The 20,109-nt window shown below is 41.2% G+C and overlaps 1 protein-coding gene across 4 annotated transcripts in view; it reads left to right on the plus strand.

Moving 5' to 3' along the window:
- Nucleotides 1-20,109, plus strand: part of LOC143027091 (uncharacterized) — a 107,289-nt gene that overhangs the window by 69,135 nt on the left and 18,045 nt on the right. For 2 of the 4 annotated variants that reach the window (XM_076188052.1, XM_076188051.1), the window contains exons 9-15: nt 3,977-7,262; nt 8,044-8,234; nt 11,244-11,276; nt 11,986-12,195; nt 12,420-12,679; nt 14,750-14,944; nt 15,564-15,897. In XM_076188052.1, the coding sequence (XP_076044167.1) occupies nt 3,977-7,262; nt 8,044-8,234; nt 11,244-11,276; nt 11,986-12,195; nt 12,420-12,679; nt 14,750-14,944; nt 15,564-15,897 (4,509 nt within the window). The remainder of the gene's footprint in view (nt 1-3,976; nt 7,263-8,043; nt 8,235-11,243; nt 11,277-11,985; nt 12,196-12,419; nt 12,680-14,749; nt 14,945-15,563; nt 15,898-20,109) is intronic. The other 2 variants (XM_076188053.1, XM_076188054.1) reach the window with 2 other exon arrangements.

A 20,109-nucleotide genomic window follows, 5' to 3' on the forward strand; every position in this document is an offset into this window, starting at 1 on the left:
GACGGAAGACAGAGGTGAGTGGAGAATGGTTGTATATGGATAATGTTGTGATTGCATGAGGAGGAATGGGCGGGGGGGTGGGGGGTGGGGTAGTATGCGTGAGTAAATTTTGACGCAGCCCGAAGGGATTTCTCCCCGTCCTCTCCTTATATGCAATGGGGGACGGAGAGGGGGGGTCGCCGATTAAATGAAGCAGCCTTGCTGTGTCTTGCGACACTGCTCCTGACCCAGGGCGGTGGGCAGGGTGCAGGGATGACCCGTCATCCAGGAGGTGCTCAGATGAGAGGGAGGGGTGTGGAGTGTATTTAGGGATGAAATGGGTGGGAGTGTTTTTATGCCTTTCCCTTTTTGGCTACCTCCCTTGGAAGGGGGAAAAAGCCTTGGTATATGTATGTATGTATGTATGCATGAGGGAATGAAGAGGAAGGGTCACCATGTAAGTGAAGCAGCCCTGCTGTGAAAGTATTGTGTCTTGCTTCAGTGCTTACAGCCCAGGCATTGGGCTGGAGACAGGGATGACCCTTCATCCATGGGGAGCTAAGATGAGAGGGGTAATAAAAGGTGGTGGATGGGAGTGGGTGTGTGCCTTGACTGGCAACCTCCCTTATTAAGGGAAGAACCCCTTGGTATATAGAATAATAAACTCAAAACCTTTAAACTTGTTAAAGATATATGAATGAGTACATGTGTTCAATGAAGGAGTACATGTGTTCAGTATAAGTTAAATAATAAATATTAGCTTGAAAATAGGTTAACATAAGAACTAAGTGTGTATTGAACTAATTGTAGTATACAGGAAAGGTGCAATGCTCGTTGGGTCCTTTCTCAGATTCACTAATTTTCCAATATACCTAGACTCAAATTCATGTATGGTTCCAACAATCTATGTATTTACATAATTGTTCTTATTTGTTTGCTCACCTTAAGTAGACCATACTTAATTTTATTTACACTTATGTGGTTTGTGAACCCAAGCTGAATAATTTAGGATCTAAGGATGCCTTCATGTTATCAAGATATACTTTGGATCAACTGATTATGTATTATCCACGTCAGATACCCTAGTGGAGAGTTGATGGTGGAAATGTGTCTAGAAAGAGAGTTGATGATAGCAAATACAGTGTTTCGGAAGAAAGTCAAGCATAAGTACACATGGGAGAGGGTGGTGGAGGGAAGGGTGGTAGATAGAGCACTAATGGATTATGTAGTGGTAAATAGGATTATGATAGGAAGAGTTAAGGATGTACATGTGCTAAGGGGAGAGGGTGGGGGAATATCAGATAATTTTTTGGTGGAAGGTAAGTTGAAAGTGGAGGATAGATGGAGGAAGAGGAAAGGGACAAAAGGTAGGGAGGTTCTTAGAGTGAACTCTTTGAATGAGAAGGAAAAGTAGGAGTATGGAAAGAAGCTGAAGGAGGAGTGGGAAGGAGTAAAGGGTAGAGTAGAGCTGGGTGTGGAGGAGGAATGGGGATGGTTCAAGGAGGGAGTCATAAAGTGTGCAAGGATGGTGTGTGGAACAAGAAGGACAGTGGGAAATAGAAGAAAGGGTAGTGAATGGTGGGATGAGGAAACAAAAAAGGTTGTAGAAGAGAAGAAGCGAGCTTTCACAGATTGGTTACAAAATAGGACAAGGGAGTCATATGAGAGGTACAAAGAAAAGAAAAGTAAAGCAAAAGGTAAAGGTTGCAAAGAAGAGAGCAGATGTGAAATGGGGTAAGAGTTTGACAGAAAATTTTGAAAGTAATAAAAAGATGTTTTGGAAAGAAATTAAGAGAGGAAGAGGAGGCAAATCAAGTAGAGAAGAAAAGGTAAAAGGTGCAGATGGAGAGATGATAATGGAAGAGAAGGCAGTGAGGGGAAGATGGGCAGAATATTTTAGGGAGTTGCTAAATGTGAAGGAGGATAGGGAAGGAAAGATTGCTGCAGTGGGAAGTGCGAAGAAAATGAGAGTGATGAATGAGGAGAAATAAGGAAGGATGAGGTGAAGGCAGTTGTTAAGATGATGAAAGCAGGTAAGGCACCTGGTCTGGATGGATGCCATGCGGAATGTCTGAAAAAGGGAGGCACAGTGATGGTGGACTGGCTGGTGAGGTTATTTAATGTTTGTTGGAGAGAGGGTAGAGTGCCAGAGGACTGGAGGAGTGCCTGTATAGTTCCTCTTTACAAGGGAAAAGGGGACAAGTGTGAATGTAGTAGTTTCAGAGGGATTAGCTTGTTAAGTGTAGTTGGGAAGGCTTATGGGAGGATCTTGGTTGAGAGGATTAGGAGAGGAACAGGAGTAATTGGTGAGGAACAGTGTGGATTTAGGACAGGTAGAGGTTGTGTAGATCAGATCTTTGTGGTAAGACAGATATGTGAGAAAGCTATAGGAAAGGGGAAGGATGTTTTTTGGGCTTTTATGGATCTGGAAAAGGCTTATGATAGGGTAGACAGAAAGGCACTGTGGGAGGTTATGCAGATATACGGGATAGGAGGAAAGTTTCTGGGAGCTGTCAAGAGTTTTTATGAGAATAGTAGAGCTTGTGTCAGGATTGGAAATGGAGAGAGTGAGTGGTTCGAGGTAAAGGTGGGACTTCGTCAAGGCTGCGTTATGTCACCCTGGCTGTTCAACTTATACATGGATGGGGTGGTGTGAGAGGTAAATGCAAGGGTAGTGGGCAAGGGATTGGAGATGGTTAAAGAAAATGGAGAAAAGTGGGAGGTGAGCCAGCTGTTGTTTGCGGACGACACTGCGCTTGTGGGAGGATCGGAGGAGGGATTGAGGAAGTTGGTGGCAGAGTTTGGGAGAGTATGTGATAGAAGAAATCTAAAGATAAATGTGGGTAAAAGTAAGGTGATGAGATGTACAAGGGGTGAAAGTGGCAGTAGACTGGAAGTGAGCATTAAGGGGGAGCGACTGGAGGAAGTGGATAGTTTTAGATACTTGGGTGCAAATGTGGCAGGGAAAGGTGGAGTGAAAGTGGAGGTAGAATGTAGATTGAGAGAAGCGAGTAAATGCCTTGGTGGATTAAAGAGTGTAATGAGGAATAGACATTTGGGAATGGATGCTAAGAGGAGACTGTATGAAGGAATGATTGTGCCAACAGCACTGTGTGGGGCAGAAACATGGAACATAAGAAAAGAAGAGAGAAGGAGTTTGAATGTGTTTGAGATGAGGTGTCTGAGAAGTATGATGGGGGTTACTAGGCTGGATAGAGTGAGAAATGATGAGGTGAAGAGGAGAACAGGGGTGGAAAAGGAGCTGGGAGACAGGGTTGATGAAAGAATATTAGGATGGTTTGGACACATGGAAAGAATGAGTGAAGAAAGACTAGTAAAAAGAGGTGTGGAAGGCAGATGTGGAGGGAGTGAACGTGAGGGGACGTCCTAGGATGAGGTGGATGGATGGGGTGAAAGGGGCTTTGGGGAAGAGGGGAATGTCTGTTGAGGAAGGATGGGAGAGGACAGAAGACAGGGGTGAATGGAGAATGGTTGTGTATGGATGATGTTGTGATTGCATGAGGTGGAATGGGCGGATGGATGGGGATGAGGTAGTATGTGTGAGCAAAATTTGACGCAGCCCGAAGGGATTTCTCCCCGTCCTCTCATTTTATGCAATGGGGGGATGGAGAGGGGTGTTCGCCAATTTAATGAAGCGGCCTTGCTATGGATGTGCTGTGTCTTGCGACACTGCTTCTGACCCAGGGCAGTGGACAAGGTGCAGGGATGACCCGTCATTCAGGAGGTGCTAAGATGGGAGGGAGGGTGGAGGGGTGTGGAGTGTATTGAGGGATGCAATGGGTGGGAATGATTTTATGCCTTTTTCTTTTTGGCTACCCCCCTTGTAATGGGAAAAAAGCCTTGGTATATGTATGTATGTACGTAGATACCCTTTATAAAATGATGCACTTGTATGGAAGGACCAGATTACAAATGTTTGCGTGTATTTTATATGTACTGGTTCATTAAGAAAAAGTGTGTATATGTCTTTTTACAGGAGAGAGCTTTGATTCAGGAAGCACGTTGGAAGTTAGCAGCTCTGCATGCAGAGGGTGGCCCTAATGTCCGAAAACGTGAAAGGGCAATACTTCTTCAGCTACGTGAACAGAGAACTCATCTAAGACGGTTGATTGAAGCACAAAATTTAGGGGCTCAGCAACGAAGAATTCTCTTGCTTCAGCATCAACATCTCCTGGCTACATCTTCGGGAAGTAACATATCAAGTACAAGAGCACAGTTTCCTATAACTGGTTCGTTGCCAGTTACCCCACGTTTACAGCTCCAGGATTTGAGTGCATCATCTAGTGAACCTTTAGAAGAGTTCTCTTTATCCAGTGCTGAAGAAGCCGTTAGTCTTCGAACAGTAGAGGATGGTCGAAGTAAAGGAAGGAAGGAAGAGGAAATAAATAGAGAGAGAAGAAAGCTGGTAGAAGATCGAAAGAGGGGAGGAAGTTTCCTAGAAGCAAAGAAATCTCAGGAAGGAAAGTCAAGACACTCAAGTTCTGATGAACGTGAAACAGGAAGAGTGAGAAGTAGATTGTCCCAAGAAAAGGAATCTACAAAGAATTGGAAGAAGGAGAATAGGAGAGTCAAGGAAAAGAGCCCTTCACCTGTCATCTCTATTCAGTCAACATTGAAAAATGAAGTCGCAGAAAGCTCAGTTGCTGAAGAAAGTATTGAAGCATCAATGAATGATACCCAGAGCTCTGTTACTGAAGAAGTTCATAGTGATAGTGCATCTCATAGTGACTTAAAATCATCTGTATCAGATCAAGTAGAATCAGATCAAGTTGAAACGGAGGTTATGAACAAAGAGCATGTGTCGGGTAGCACTCCTGAAGAACTTTCAAAGATAACTGGATCTGTTAGAACAAGAACATCAACTCTTGAGGAAGATATTAAATCATACACTCAGACAGCAACCGATAAAAGTATACCCACTGAAACTTCTGGTTCAAAGAGTAGTGCCTCATATTCCAAAAGCATTGACCAAGAAATACAACAGTCAAATAATAGGGATAGTGGATCTGTCCAGTCATCAGTGAAATCTATGTATAATGACTCGTTTGAATCAGGATCGCTCTCAGAATTGGTCCATCAAAGATCTAGTGAAAGCAAGTCTAGTAGAACTGCGACAGCACCAGATGAAACAGAAACTGGATCTGCAGAATCAGCAGCATCAAAGAGTGGATCCTCTAGCCATCAGGCACTTCTGTCTAGCAAAAATCCTCCCCTCCCATTCAGAGTACCCCTCTCTCCTCGTTCTCCTCACAGACAGAACTACAAACGCTATTCTAGTGAATCAGATGATTCTTTCACTCTCTCACAAAATGAAACTGCATCTGATTTATCAGATGGAGAGGGGCGACTGTTTGCCTTGAAGGAACAGTTAGCTGCACGGAAAGCTGAGGCTGACAAGCTCAAACGGGAAAAGAGGAGGATGCGCCGTGAGAGACTCTCCTCACAGGAACAAGCCTTGAAGAAACAGATTGCATCTTATGACTCCTTCATCCAGCAAGCACGACTTGATTTGGAGAAAGAAATAAGAGAAGCCCAGGTGAATGCTGCAGTGAAGCCAGTCATAAAGAAACCACAGGTAGCTGAAACTAAGAAATCCAGGAAGACAGATGTGGCCAGCAGTCCTGAAAGATCAGAAGTCTCAGAGGCATCAATGTTGCAAGATTCCTCCATAAGAGACAGTATATCAGTTGCAGAAAAGAAGTCCTTTGCATTAGACAAGAAGACACAAGAATCTGATACTGAAAAGGAGGGTAGAGTTTTGTCTTCAGAAGAATCCAGCGAGAAAGGAAAAGGTCAAGATTCTCTACAGGAGCTCCAGGATGTGTCATCAAGGTCAAAAGTAATTACTTCTCAACAAGACAGTTGCCAAGAGTCTCAGAGTTCAACTGTGTCAGAAGAATATAGTTTTGAAGAGGAAACAGTATCTTCATCTGAACAGACCTCAAGCACACAGTCATCACCTCGAAAATCTCTTTCACGGGGCTCTAGTGTAGACACAGATCATTCCCCTTCACAGGCATCTAGTACAGAAACTATTGTACAAAGTCCAACAAAACATGAATTGCCTTTAGCTGATGAAGACTTAGACCAGGGACTGAGTAGTCACACTGAAGAAGACCAGAAATTCAGAAGCACAGATTCAATCAAAGATGGTAACCAGGAATCTTTACCACAACTTCCTATTCAGGTAACACCCAATGTACAAATAGATGATGTGAAACCTAGAGCCTCATCTGAGGCCTCAAGTACAGAAGATTCCATATCAGAGGTGATTAGTGAGGTTGGATCAGTTGAAAGCAAGGAGGAGTCCCAAAAGAAAGAAAATCAAACAGGTCACTCAGGATCAGAAAGTGCTTCTAGCAGTCTTTCAAAGTCAGTGAACAAAATATCCTCTCACAAGTCTGAGGAGCTTCCAGTCCAGTCAAAAAGCCAGGAAGATGTCTCAGTAAGGTCACTTAAATCTATCACCAAGTCTGATGAAGTATCCAAGAATGAAATATTCCAAAATGAGGATCAGAAAAGTTTGTCTTCAGCAGAATCAAATGAAAATAAGTCCTCCAAATCAGTGCAGAGTGAGTCATCAAAATCACAATCACACGAAAGTAAGTCTGCAATACTTGCATCAGAATCGAACACAAGTGTCAAGTTCACACCACATGTCCTGCCAAAACAGCAGGAAACAAAGGAACATAAGGAAGACTTGGCAAATGATATTACACAGCAAGTGTTGAAAGCACTGATAGATGATACAAAGGATTTCCTCAGTGCAGTGATTCACTGCAAGAATAAACCAGATCCACTATTAAAGGCAGAGCTGAAGACTGGCCCACAAGTTGATGTACCAGAAGAGATTGATTTTGCTCAAGAATCAGAATCAGGCAAGGAAGCATTGGGTTTCAACATAAGCTCTCCAAGAACTGATCAAAGTTCAACATTCCAAGCTGCTGAGGAAGTTCCCTTGCTTCTCAAACACCATGAAAGACATAAAAAGTCTGAGGAAACTTTGAAGCTTTCCTTCTCTCCTCGGAGTAACACTGAGGAACAGAAGGATTCTTGTTCTCCTAGAAGTGACAAAGAAGCATCTTCCTCAAGTAAATCTCAGATTCTGAAGCGAGTGAGTGACTTAATAGCAGAGAGTGGGCAATCACCCCGAAGTACTTCTTCAGTAAGTGTGACCCCTCCCCTTACTCCCCATATGACTTTTGATCTCAGTCCAGATGAAGAAGAAGAACCTAAAGAAATGCAGAGGCCTTCCTCTTTTGGTAAGTGTCAGTCATTTTATACATACAAATACCTGAATGCCCTTTCCTCTTTATAAGGGGATGGCAGATTCAAAACATATATCCACAGTAAACCTATCCAAAAACCCCACTTGTCTCCGTGTTTATGACCACCCTTAACCAGGATAGATGATGATGATGTCAGGCAGTTGGGAGAGGAACATGCCCATCCCTTTCACTCCCTTTTTAAACCATGTGAAAATTGTATCTCATTTCTTTCCCAGCAGTACTGTCAATTCATCCCTAGTATGCCCTTATCGTGGAACATGTTATCACAGTAATTCTTTTCCAATTCTTTGTCAACCACACACAATTTTGCTCACTTAATATCCTGACCATGAGTTATGGCTTCTTTCACTGTCCACTCACATTTCCCTGTGTCTGCCCTTCTAATCCTAGCACCACCAATTCATGCATCCACAAAGGATATCTACTTCCATCTATTTTTCTTCCATAAACAAACCATTTCTTGTTGACTTGGTCTGCTTTCTCCCACTCTATTTACAAATTCTGTTGTTCCTAACTGCATTTTATTTCTATTGCCACACTCCCATGCACAACTACAGTTTCACACATTTCTTGGACATACACTCTATATACATACATGTATACACTTCATATACTTAAGATATTGAATAGTAATGTACATTTTTTTTTCTTTGCTCAGTCCTTTTGGCATTTTGTATTTGATGGGAATACTTTGCATATTTGAGTGTTTTAAATAATTCTGGTTATTTTACATTAATTTGCAAAATGTTGGTAGACTGCAGACAATTGATTTTCAACACAGGATCTTCAGTAGAGATTCAGAAAGATGGAAAATCTGGAACTGATATTGTTGAAGCTGAGTCACCGGACAAATCTGTTCTAACATCAGCAATAGAAGATGCTGAATTGGATGCAGCATCACCTTCTCATGACCATGTCAAGGCTTCAGAGTATAGCTTAGATCTGGTAAGTATTTATGAGATGTTTGGACTTGTCCTTATAATGTGTACTGGAAAATTTATGTATCTTGATTCATTGGGACATGGAAAATAATGATAAGAATTGTTCCCCAATTTCTACTGACTAGAAACCTGGAGAGAGAGAAGGAATGTCTATGTTTGTGAGTGAGATGTCTGAATAAGTATGAAACATTTTATGGTCATTAAGCACAGCTATCTTGTCAAGGATTTTTATTTCTTTTCCCATTCTTGTGAAAAAAAAATTGCATAGAGCAAAGATTGTAAATATTAATTGTGTATTAATGGTATACATTCATTAGCAAAACATGCCATTAGCAAAACATGCCACTTATTGGTCCTATTCTTGAACTACCATTTTATTGATGAAATTACACAAATATTGTGTGTGTAGGGTCAGAACCCCTTCTTGTCCTAAGCATTTTAAATAAAGGATTCTCGGTCTGTATTTAATTCTGAGTAGTTACTGAAGTGTAGGCTGGCTCAAGTAATCTTGTACATCTTAGGAACATTTTCTATAAAAGGTGTATACATGAAGGTACTTGATTTAGTGTGTTTTTATCATCTTGAAAATAATGTTTTAGAAATTGTTTAATGTGTAGATATGTAAGGGATTGCTGTGGTGTGTTGGAGATGGATATTGGAAGATTTGTGGGTAGTATGCTACAGAGCAAGCATTTAGGGACTGGTTGCAAATTAGGACATGGGACATATGAGAAATACAAAGGAAAAAGAAAAAACAAAAGATAAAGGAGTGCAGCAGATGTAAAATGGGGGAAGAATATGACAAATTTTTGAAAGTAATAAAAAGATGTTTTGGAAGGAAGTTAAGAAAGCAAGGAAGGGTGAGTAAAGTAGAGAAGAAAAGTTAAAAGGTGCAGATGGACAGATGTTAACAGAAGAGGAGGAGGTAAGGGGTAGATGGACAGAGTATTTTAGAGAGCTGTTGAATGTGGAGGAGGATAGGGAGAAGAAAATGGAGAAACAAGAAAAGATGAAGCGCAAGTAGTTTTGAAAATGAGGAGAGCAGGTAAGGCAGCTGGGTTAGATGGATGTCATATAGAATGTCTGAAGAAGGAAAGTGCAGTAATAGTGAACAGGATAGTGAGGTTATTTAACGTGTGTAAAAGGGAGGGTAGAGTGCCAAAGGACTGGAGGAGTACTTGCATAGTTCCACTTTACATGGGAAAAGGGGACAAATGTGAGTTGTAATTTCAGAGATATCAGTTTCATGAGTTGGGAAGGCACATGAGAGGGTTTTAATTGAGTGGACTATGAGAGGAACAGAGGGAGTAATTGGTGAGAAACACTGTGGGTTTAGGAAAGATAGGGGTTGCGTGGATCAGATATTTGTGGTAAGGCAGATATGTGAGAAAGCTTTAGGAAAAGGTAAAGATGTTTTTTGGTATATTATGGATTTGAAAAAAGGCTTGATGGTAGACAGGCGCTGTGGGAGGTTTTGCAGATGTATGGGATTGGGGGAAAGCTGTTAAGGACAGTCAAAAGTTTTTATGAGAATAGAAGAGCCTGTGTTAGAATTGGAAATGGAAAGAGTGAGTGGTTTGAGGTAAAGGTGGGACTGCATCAGGGATGTGTCATGTCGATAAGGCTGTTCAATGTTTATGTGGATGGGGTGGTGTGGGAGGTAAATGCAAGGGTAATGGGCAGGGGACTGGAGGTGGTTAAAGAAAATGGATAAAAGTGGGAGGTGAGCAAGTTGTTGTTTGATGATGACACTGTGCTAAAAGCAGGGTCAGAGGAGGGATTAAAGGAGTTTGGGAGGCTATGTGATAGGAGAAAGTTGAAGGTAAATGTGGGTAAAAGTAAGGTGATAAGATGTAAAAAGGGGAGAGGATGGCAACAAGTTGATAGTAAGTCTTCAAGGAGAGAGGCTGGAGGAAGTGGATAGCTTTAGGTATTTGGGGTCACATGTGGCAGGAAAGGGAGGAATGGAGGTGGAATTGTAGACTGAGAGAAGTAAGTAAATACTTTGGGGGATTAAAAAGTGTCATGGGAAATAGGCATTTGGGAATGGATGTAAAGAGGAGACTATATGAAGGGGTGACTGTGCCGACGGCACCATGTAGGGCAGAGACCTGGATTTTAAGAGAGGCAGAGAGGAAAAGTTTAAATGTGTTTAAGATGAAATATCTGAGAAGTATGGTAAGGGTTACATGAAATGAAATGTCTGAAAAGTGTGGTAGGTGTTACAAGGTTGGATGGCATGAGAAACAAGGAGATGAGGAGAGCAGTGGTGGAAAAGGAGATGTCAGGTAGGGCTGATGAAAAAGTATTGGGATGGTTTGGATACATGGAAAGAATGAGTTAAAAAAATTAGTAAAAGAGGTATGGAAGGCAGAAGTGGATGGAGTGAACTTGAGGGGATGACCAAGGATGAAATGGATGGTTGGGGTGAAAGGGACATTGAGCAAGAGTGGAATGTCTGTTAAGCAAGGAAGGAAGAAGGCAGGAGTTGGGGATGAGTGGAGAATGGCTACGTATAGATTAGACTGTGATGCAAGGAAGGGATGGGGGGATGGTAGGGAGTAGTTATGTATGAATGATAGTTTGATGTAGCCCCCCCCCTCTCTCTCTCTCTCTCTCTCTCTCTCTCTCTCTCTCTCTCTCTCTCTCTCTCTATCTCTCTCTCTCTCTCTCTCTCTCTCTCTCTCTCTCTCTCTCTCTCTCTCTCTCTCTCTCTCTCTCTCCTCTCTCTCTCTCTCATATATATAAGGGGAGGGGAAGGGTGGTTACCATTGTGAAACAGCCTTGCTCTGGATGTACTGTGCATTGCTTCTGACTCAGGGCAGTGGGCATGATACAGGGATGACCTGTTATCCATGAGGACCTAATATGAGAGGAAGGAAAGGATGGTGGATAGGAGTGGAATGGGTGGGAATGAGTACTTACCTTTTGACTTTGGCGACCTCCCTAGCCCTAGGTTTGTAGATAGATAAGGATACATTGACAGTTTTTTATTTTGTTTTGTGCTTGCTAGGACATTGAAGAGGATAATTTTGCAATTGATCCGGTAAGTTTCCTATGGTTATATTTAGAATTTAAATGTATACATCATCCCTTAAATGGTGGGTGGGTTTCTTTCAGCTGAGTAAAATCATCTGGCTATATTCATAAAATCTATATAAATCTGGTCACTATCAGTGAAACATTAATAAAGTATATATTAATCCTTAGTTTGGGGGGATCCCTCTGGTAAATAAAGTTGCCTGGCAGTTGTTATAAAGTATATATAAATCCACTTCCTGTCATTCATTAATGATTGTTATCATTTAAGGGTTAAATCATTCATGTTTGCTTATTTTTGTAACTTTAAACTTGAGGACTGAATTTGTTAGCAGATGATGTAATAGATTAATTATGTGGAGATTATAAGGAGTATATTGCAAAAGATATTATGGGTAAAACCATCTGTATAGGTTTGGATTGTTTGTGCATGGAGCACTCAATCAGTTGTTGACTGGAAACCTGTGACACCACACAATGTGGTAGAGGTCTTTGGGGCTGTTTATACATCTTTCCCAGATGAGCACTGATTGAGAACAATTGTGGATGTTTGTATTACTGGAATGTATTCTGGCATGTATTGTTTGTTTTTGAGGGGACATTGATTTTCACAAAGATTACTCAACTAGGAACATTGCATGTCCTAATAATGTTTCTTTATTTTACAACAACAAGAACATGGTTGAACATCTTTGTTTTATGTTTATCAATCACAGGATGCTCTCACTTGCAAACTCATGACACTGACTAGTGGGAATGATAAAGAATTAGATCTAGATTTGGATCATCAAGACAAGGCTGATGATGCTGAGTTTGCAGTTGAAGGCATAGAGGGAGATTGGTTTGATGATGACTTTTGGAGTTCAGCAGATGCACGCAAGAAGCAGCAGCAGCTGAAAGCTGAAGAAGAAAAGATTTCAGCCGAAGTAGGTTTTAAGGCTATGATAACTAAGAAATAATTATAAGAATAAAAAATAAAGTGTTTGTATGCCACCAAATAGTAGAGTTGAAATTTAAAAGTGTAAATTATCTTCAAAATAATGCATACATAACACCTGACAAAAGAATTAGAGATAATAATTGGTACCTTGTGTACTGGTGAACTAGTGAATATAGATTTTAATCTGGTATTTTCTTCATTTATCTGTAGATTGCAAGACTGGAAGAACTCCAAAAGTTGCAACAGCAGTATCCAGACCTGGTCATCAGAGATATTCCAAACAAGCCTCCCCCTCCATATAGCCCCCCATCTACATCAGTCACTCCTCCCAGCACAACTTCATCCCCATCATCTTCCACATCACAGGGTGGCATGTCCCCCGCTGTACCCACTGCCCCTGTACCGCCTCCAAATCAGGCTTCAGGAAATGTGCAGGGTCTTCAGCCACAAACTCCCTCCAATACTGTAAGGTACAGAATTGGGTGATATTTGTTTGCATTTTCAATCTAATTGTTTATTTTTTATTTTATTTTATTTTATTTTATTTTATTTTATTTTTTCAGATTACATATTCCATTACTCCATCTACCTTTCTTTATCATTACTCTGGGCTCACTTATCCTATACATTGCACTAGAATTTTTTTAAAGAAAATAGTGCAACTTTTATATTTGTTTCTCCATGGTTACATATTTTACCTTAAATTGGTGTCATGGACTCTTTTTTAACCTCTCCAAGAATGTATAAAAAAAAAATACAAGTCATTACTTTATACATGTCTGTGTTATCAGCTTGGTTTTATGTCAGTGCTTTTATTACATGTGTAATATTTGAATGTGGAATTTGTGAACTATTGTTTCATACGGTTATTTTTCCAAAAGAAATGGGTATTTAGGGATGAATGCAAAGAGAAGGCTATATGAAGGAATAATTGTATCCAGTACTGAATAGGGCAGAGACGTAGAATGTTCAGATGGTAGAAAAGAATAGGTTTCTCAAGAATGGCTAGTAATAATTGTTGCCTCAAATTGCCTTGCACTCCCATATATTTTTTGAGGAATAAATTTTGGAGTGTTGTCTTTGTTCTATTAGTGGAGGACTTTTCCTCACTGATATAATGTAGTAGGAGGAGGGGAGGAGTTGCTCATTGTTGGCTCTCTTTATATAAAAAGGTGGAGGAAGAACAGTTTTAAGTTAATACAGATCTTTGGCCCAGTCCAAAGACAGAGTGTCAGCCTATTGGAGCTGCTGCTCCAGATGGAGATAATACTGATGGATTCTAAATATAGGTGTTAGGGAGATGATCCTCTGATATCTATTTTGTGGGACCCACACTAGCTGTTATACATCACTGGTCCCTGTAAAGAATGGTTAGAGAAACATGAGATAGAAAACAAGTTTAGGAAGAAAGCTATTGGATAGGGTACACATGAATGTGGTTGTTTAAACTTATGGAAAAAATGAATGAGGAAAGACCCTCAAATTGAATGTGGAAAGCTGAAGTGGGTGAAATGAGCTTGAGAGGAAGGCTGAAAATGAGATTATATCATTGCATGTACTAGGCTAGTTCCAAAAGTAATGCCTCCTAGTTTTTTTACTTGTAACTCAAAAAGTTGAAGAGCTACAAAGACAGGAATGACACCATTAAAAGAGTGGACATTTTTGCTCCAAAATTTATTTCTCCACATAATCACCCACCTTCTCAGTGCACTTTTGGTAGCAATGAGCAAGGGCCTGTGTATGACTGTCTGGAGTGCGGTTTTGTCATTCACATCTGTCACCATTGTGGAACCGATGAAATCATCTCTTAACTTTGCTGACATCAACTGCCTCGGCTCCGTAAACATTAACCCTGTGCCAGTGAATGTCAATTGGTTCCACTTCTATGTGGAGGAATTCAATGACCCACCTGTGCTGCTGATGCACATCCATGATAGGGGTTACTTTATTTGACAGTCACACCTTCAATATCTGCAACAGAGAGGTAAAAATTTCAGGTCATGAGTGCAAAGGTTCAGTCATCATAATAATGCCATAAACAGTCCCCTGAGAACCCTTAGTGTAGAATAAAAGAACAGGAGGCATTGCTTTTGGAACTGAGAAAGGAGAGATTGAAGGAGGATAGAAGAAGATAAATGTGGTCAGCTTTCCCTCCACTCCCGTTACTCTCAGTACAGACCAGGAATGAAAGATTGAAAAAGGGATATGATCCTAAGCATTGAAAGAACAGAAGAGAAGGTTAGGTTGTTAGGAATTAACTTGTGATGATGGATTTTAGAATGAAATTTGATCATTCGTATCAAAGAGTATCGTATATTTGAAGTCCACTGGGTCTCTCTTTTGACTAATTTGTCCCCTTGTGAAGGCTATCGAGACTTTTGTATGTCGGTACAATTGTGTTGAGGATTTTTATTTTCCAATTGACTAGTTGTAATGATGATTTTCAGCATGAAGTTTGACATGATTCTTATCAAAGAGCATCATATATTTGAAGTCTCTTGTGACACAATATAATGATGGGCTTTATTTCTTTAACACAGTTTTCCTCATAGACTAAGCAAGGCTGACCTAAGGAAACTTGCAACAGAAATCTTCCATGCTGTTCCCAGTCAAAAGGATGAAGTGATGTCTGTCATTGAGGATACTGTGTCTGTCTTGTATGATGCAATGCAAGAAGGACAGGATCCTAACACTGTTCAGCCTCCTCAGCAAATTCTTCAGCCATCTAAGACCAGGTAATTGGAGTGTACCATGCAATACCTGAGTTGAACTCAGATATGAAACTTTAGTTTTGGTGGGTATGATTTTCTATTATTAAGGTTTCCAAAACTAGAACAGTGTCAAGGCATTCTTATGTATAGATTGAATAATTGGTCAATAGCCTAAATAAGACCTATCCTGGTAAACTAGAACAATTAAATTAATCCATTATCCCAGGCTTCTCTTGCAGGAGACCTGCTGCACTCAGGAAGTTAGCCACAGCCACTGTCCTATAAGTCATTCAATGAAAAGATTTTGGGTTGCAGTCTAGAAGGGATGAGTGTGGGGCATTGTAGTGAGTGTTCTTTGTCTGTCACAAAACAGTATGTCTGCATCCTCCCAAGAGATCTTAATGATATTGCTTACCCCTGACTCATAATTGTAAGATTCTCCCAACAGTTGCACCCCAGAAGCTGGCCACAGCCACTGGTTCAACCTATAAGTCATTCAGTGGAAAGATTTTTTTTTTTTTTTTTTTTTTTATGTTTAGAAGGAAGAAGTCTTTTCTTTTTTGTTTTCTTTCCTGTGTCAGAAATATCTTCAAATCATATTTGTATTCTATTATTCACACATGCTTCATTTTCAATCTGACAGTTCTGAAGAAGAGGAAGATGATGATGATGATGACGATGATCCAGATGATGGAGAAGGAAGTGCACGTACTTTCCGGTACCTCCTCTTCTCTCTTGGGTCACAGCTCTTGCACCAAATATACATTGCTCAAAATATTCCACCTCCTCCACCATGGATCCCAAAAAAGAATTTCCCACATTCCAAGACCTTGTTCTTAGTCAAGCATAAATCAAAGGCTCGTTTACTTGAGTATGTGAAAAGACAAGTTGAGATATTACTAGGCTGGGAGCCTCCAGCCTTCAAAGAGTCCATGATTTTGCGCTGGGCCAAGAAGAGAAGAGATCTTGTTGATCAGGTAATTTGATTTTCTTTCTGTGTGATGCATGCCAAACCTGATGCAGACCTTCTTATAATTTAGATTATAATTTTGTTGTTGTTAAGAACTTGATTTTATGTATCATCTGAGGGTCATGTCTTCATTTTTTCATAACATTCTAATATTTTAATTGTGCACTTAATTATCACTCCTAGACAGAAGGTACCCATTAGTCAGAAATTATTTTACACAGTGCTTAGCAAATTTGGGCGCAAATTGACAAGAAACGAATGTAAACAATTGTGACATTTAAATAGACGTTTAAATGACTCATGACATACCTTATTTGCCAAGTGATTTTCTTTTAAGCTTGATGACCTCTAAGTGTGCTGGGATGCATCTTGCCAGTTTTTTTATGTGTTGGGTAACAATATTATCCCAAATATCCTGTATTTCTATTGTTGGCTTTGCTACAGTCAAAATTTCACAATCCTGAAGCTGTTTTTTTATGATATGCCACATGTCCTCTATGGGATTTAGGTCTGGTGAATTCCCAGGCCACTTTTTTTTTTTTTTTTTTTTTTTTTTTATATATATATATAAGCAGGAGCTCCGTCCTGCATGAACCAGCTAGCATTACACTTTTCAAAATTTTCAGGCAGGTTATCACACACTAACTTGAAATAACTACTGATTTACCCCATCTGGGGTATTGGCTGCTTGTTATTGTGGAAAAATTGCATGCAGTTGATACTTTAGGGTCTATATGGGATGCCCCTATGGACCAGAGCCACACATCATTTTGTCTATGATAGAGGAAAACTCTGTTCATAGAGAAATGATGACACTTTTATACTACAACTGTCCCTCCGTTATACTGTCCCCCAACCCCTTGTTGCTGTCCTGTACTATTTCTCTGAGTATTCTTTTTCTGTGGTGGGGGAAAAGAATACTGCCACCAAGTATTCCCACTTGGATCATAAGAGGCGAGAAGAAAGGCATGGGGAGTGGGACTAGGCATCCTTCTCCTTGTAGCCCCACAGGGGACATTCCTAAACGAAAAAGTAAAGGCATAAGAGGGTCTGGGAGTTTTCGGACCAGCACCCTAAGGTTTGGGTCTTTTAATGTGTATGGATATGGTACAGAGAGTAAAAGGGAAGAGATAGGTAGTATGTTTGTGAGAAGAAAGATGGATGTGTTGGCTTTGAGTGAAACTAAGTTGAAAGGGAAGGGTGAGTGTAAGTGGGAGGTTATCAGGAGTGAAGAGAGGGCGAGGGAGGGAAGGGGTGGCTATTCTAGTAAGTGAAGAGATAGGTAAACGTGTAGTGGAGTGGAAGGAGGTTTCCTCAAGGATAATGTGGATGAAGGTGAAACTGGAAAAGGAGATGTGGGTCTTTGTAAGTGCATATGGGCCTGGCAGTGAGAAGAGTGTAGAAGAAAGGGAGGCCTTTTGGATAGATTTAAATGAGTGCATAGAGGATTTAGGAAGAAATGTCAATGTAATAGTACTGGGAGACCTTAACCACTTCAGTACGGGACTTAAATCTCGCGGGCAGCAGCCAATGCCAGCCGTATGACGTGTCGTAATAATACACGCATCATAAAATATAGTCATCGCTTATATCGATCGTTCTCTCTTTCACCCGCGAATTTTGAAAACCACAGAGAATGGGATTCAGGGCGCATTTGGGAGAATGTAAAAACACAGGGGCGACTACAATAAATATAATCAAGACGCCGATATGGCAGCGTCGCGAATCCACTTGCTCCTCATGACGCCTACGTGTGCGGCACCGTATGGAAGGGGTTAATGCTAGGGTAGGAAATGGTCCAATTGATGGAGTGGTTGGGAAATGTGGAGTTCCAGGAAAGAATGGTAGTGGAGAGTTGATGGTGGAAATGTGTCTAGAAAGAGAGTTGATGGTGGAAATGTGTCTAGAAAGAGAGTTGATGATAGCAAATACAGTGTTTTGGAAGAAAGTCAAGCATAAGTACACATGGGAGAGGGTGGTGGAGGGAAGGGTGGTAGATAGAGCGCTAATGGATTATGGAGTGGTAAATAGGATTATGATAGGAAGAGTTAAGGATGTACATGTGCTAAGGGGAGAGGGTGGGGGAATATCAGGTAATTGTTTGGTGGAAGGTAAGTTGAGAGTGGAGGATAGATGGAGAAAGAGGAAAGGCACAAAAGGTAGGGAGGTTCTTAGAGTGAACTCGTTGAATGAAAAGGAAAAGAAGGAGTACGAAAAGAAGCTGAAGGAGAAATGGGAGGGAGTGAAGGATAGAGTAGAGCTAGGTGTGGAGGAGGAATGGAGATGGTTCAAGGAGGGAGTCGTAAAGTGTGCAAGGATGGTGTGTGGAACAAGGACAGTGGGAAATAGAAGAAAGGGTAGTGAATGGTGGGATGAGGAAACAAAGAAGGTTGTAGAAGAGAAGAAGCGAGCTTTCACAGATTGGTTACAAAATAGGACGAGGGAGTCATATGAGAGGTACAAAGAAAAGAAAAGAGAAGTAAAGCAAAAGGTAAAGGAGGCAAAGAGGAGAGCAGATGTGAAATGGGGTAATAGTATGACACAATTTTGAAAGTAATAAAAAGATGTTTTGGAAAGAAATTAAGAGAGGAAGAGGAGGCGAATCAAGTAGAGAAGAAAAGGTAAAAGGTGCAGATGGAGAGATGATAATGGAAGAGAAGGCAGTAAGGGGAAGATGGGCAGAATATTTTAGGGAGTTGCTAAATGTGAAGGAGGATAGGGAGGGAAAGATAACTGCAGTGGGAAATGAGAGTGATGAATGAGGAGAATGGAGGAGAAATAAGGAAGGATGAGGTGAAGGCAGTTGTTAAGATGATGAAAGCAGGTAAGGCACCTGGTCTGGATGGATGCCATGCAGAATGTCTGAAAAAGGGAGGTACAGTGATGGTGGACTGGCTGGTGAGGTTATTTAATGTTTGCTGGAGAGAGGGTAGAGTGCCAGAGGACTGGAGGAGTGCCTGTATAGTTCCTCTTTACAAGGGAAAAGGGGACAAGTGTGAATGTAGTAGTTTCAGAGGGATTAGCTTGTTAAGTGTAGTTGGGAAGGCTTATGGGAGGATCTTGATTAAGAGGATTAGGAGAGGAACAGAAGGAGTAATTGGTGAGGAACAGTGTGGATTTAGGACAGGTAGAGGTTGTGTAGATCAGATCTTTGTGGTAAGACAGATATGTGAGAAAGCTATAGGAAAGGGGAAGGATGTTTTTTGGGCTTTTATGGATCTGGAAAAGGCTTATGATAGGGTAGACAGAAAGGCACTGTGGGAGGTTATGCAGATATATGGGATAGGAGGAAAGCTTCTGGGAGCTGTCAAGAGTTTTTATGAGAGTAGTAGAGCTTGTGTCAGGATTGGAAATGGAGAGAGTGAGTGGTTCGAGGTAAAGGTGGGACTTCGTCAAGGCTGCGTTATGTCACCCTGGCTGTTCAACTTATACATGGATGGGGTGGTGCGAGAGGTAAATGCAAGGGTAGTGGGCGAGGGATTGGAGATGGTTAAAGACAATGGAGAAAAGTGGGAGGTGAGCCAGCTGTTGTATGCGGACGACACTGCGCTTGTGGGAGGATCGGAGGAGGGATTGAGGAAGTTGGTGGCAGAGTTTGGGAAAGTATGTGATAGAAGAAATCTAAAGATAAATGTGGGTAAAAGTAAGGTGATGAGATGTACAAGGGGTGAAAGTGGCAGTAGACTGGAAGTGAGCATTAAGGGAGAGCGACTGGAGGAAGTGGATAGTTTTAGATACTTGGGTGCAAATGTGGCAGGAAAAGGTGGAGTGAAGGTGGAGGTAGAATGTAGATTGAGAGAAGCGAGTAAATGCCTTGGTGGATTAAAGAGTGTAATGAGGAATAGACATTTGGAAATGGATGCTAAGAGGAGACTGTATGAAGGAGTGATTGTGCCAACAGCACTGTATGGGGCAGAAACATGGAACATAAGAGAGGAAGAGAGGAGTTTGAATGTGTTTGAGATGAGGTGTCTGAGAAGTATGATGAGGGTTACTAGGCTAGATAGAGTGAGAAATGAGGAGGTGAGGAGGAGAACAGGGGTGGAAAAGGAGCTGTGAGGTAAGGTTGATGAAAGAATATTAGGATGGTTTGGACACATGGAAAGAATGAGTGAAGAAAGACTAGTAAAAGAGGTATGGAAGGCAGACGTGGAGGGAATGAACATGAGGGGACGTCGTAGGATGAGGTGGATGGATGGGGTGAAGGGGGCTTTGGGGA

The sequence above is a fragment of the Oratosquilla oratoria genome, chromosome 7, assembly GCF_046742065.1.
Source record: "Oratosquilla oratoria isolate Oo_2021 chromosome 7, ASM4674206v1, whole genome shotgun sequence".
NCBI lineage: Eukaryota > Metazoa > Arthropoda > Malacostraca > Stomatopoda > Squillidae > Oratosquilla > Oratosquilla oratoria.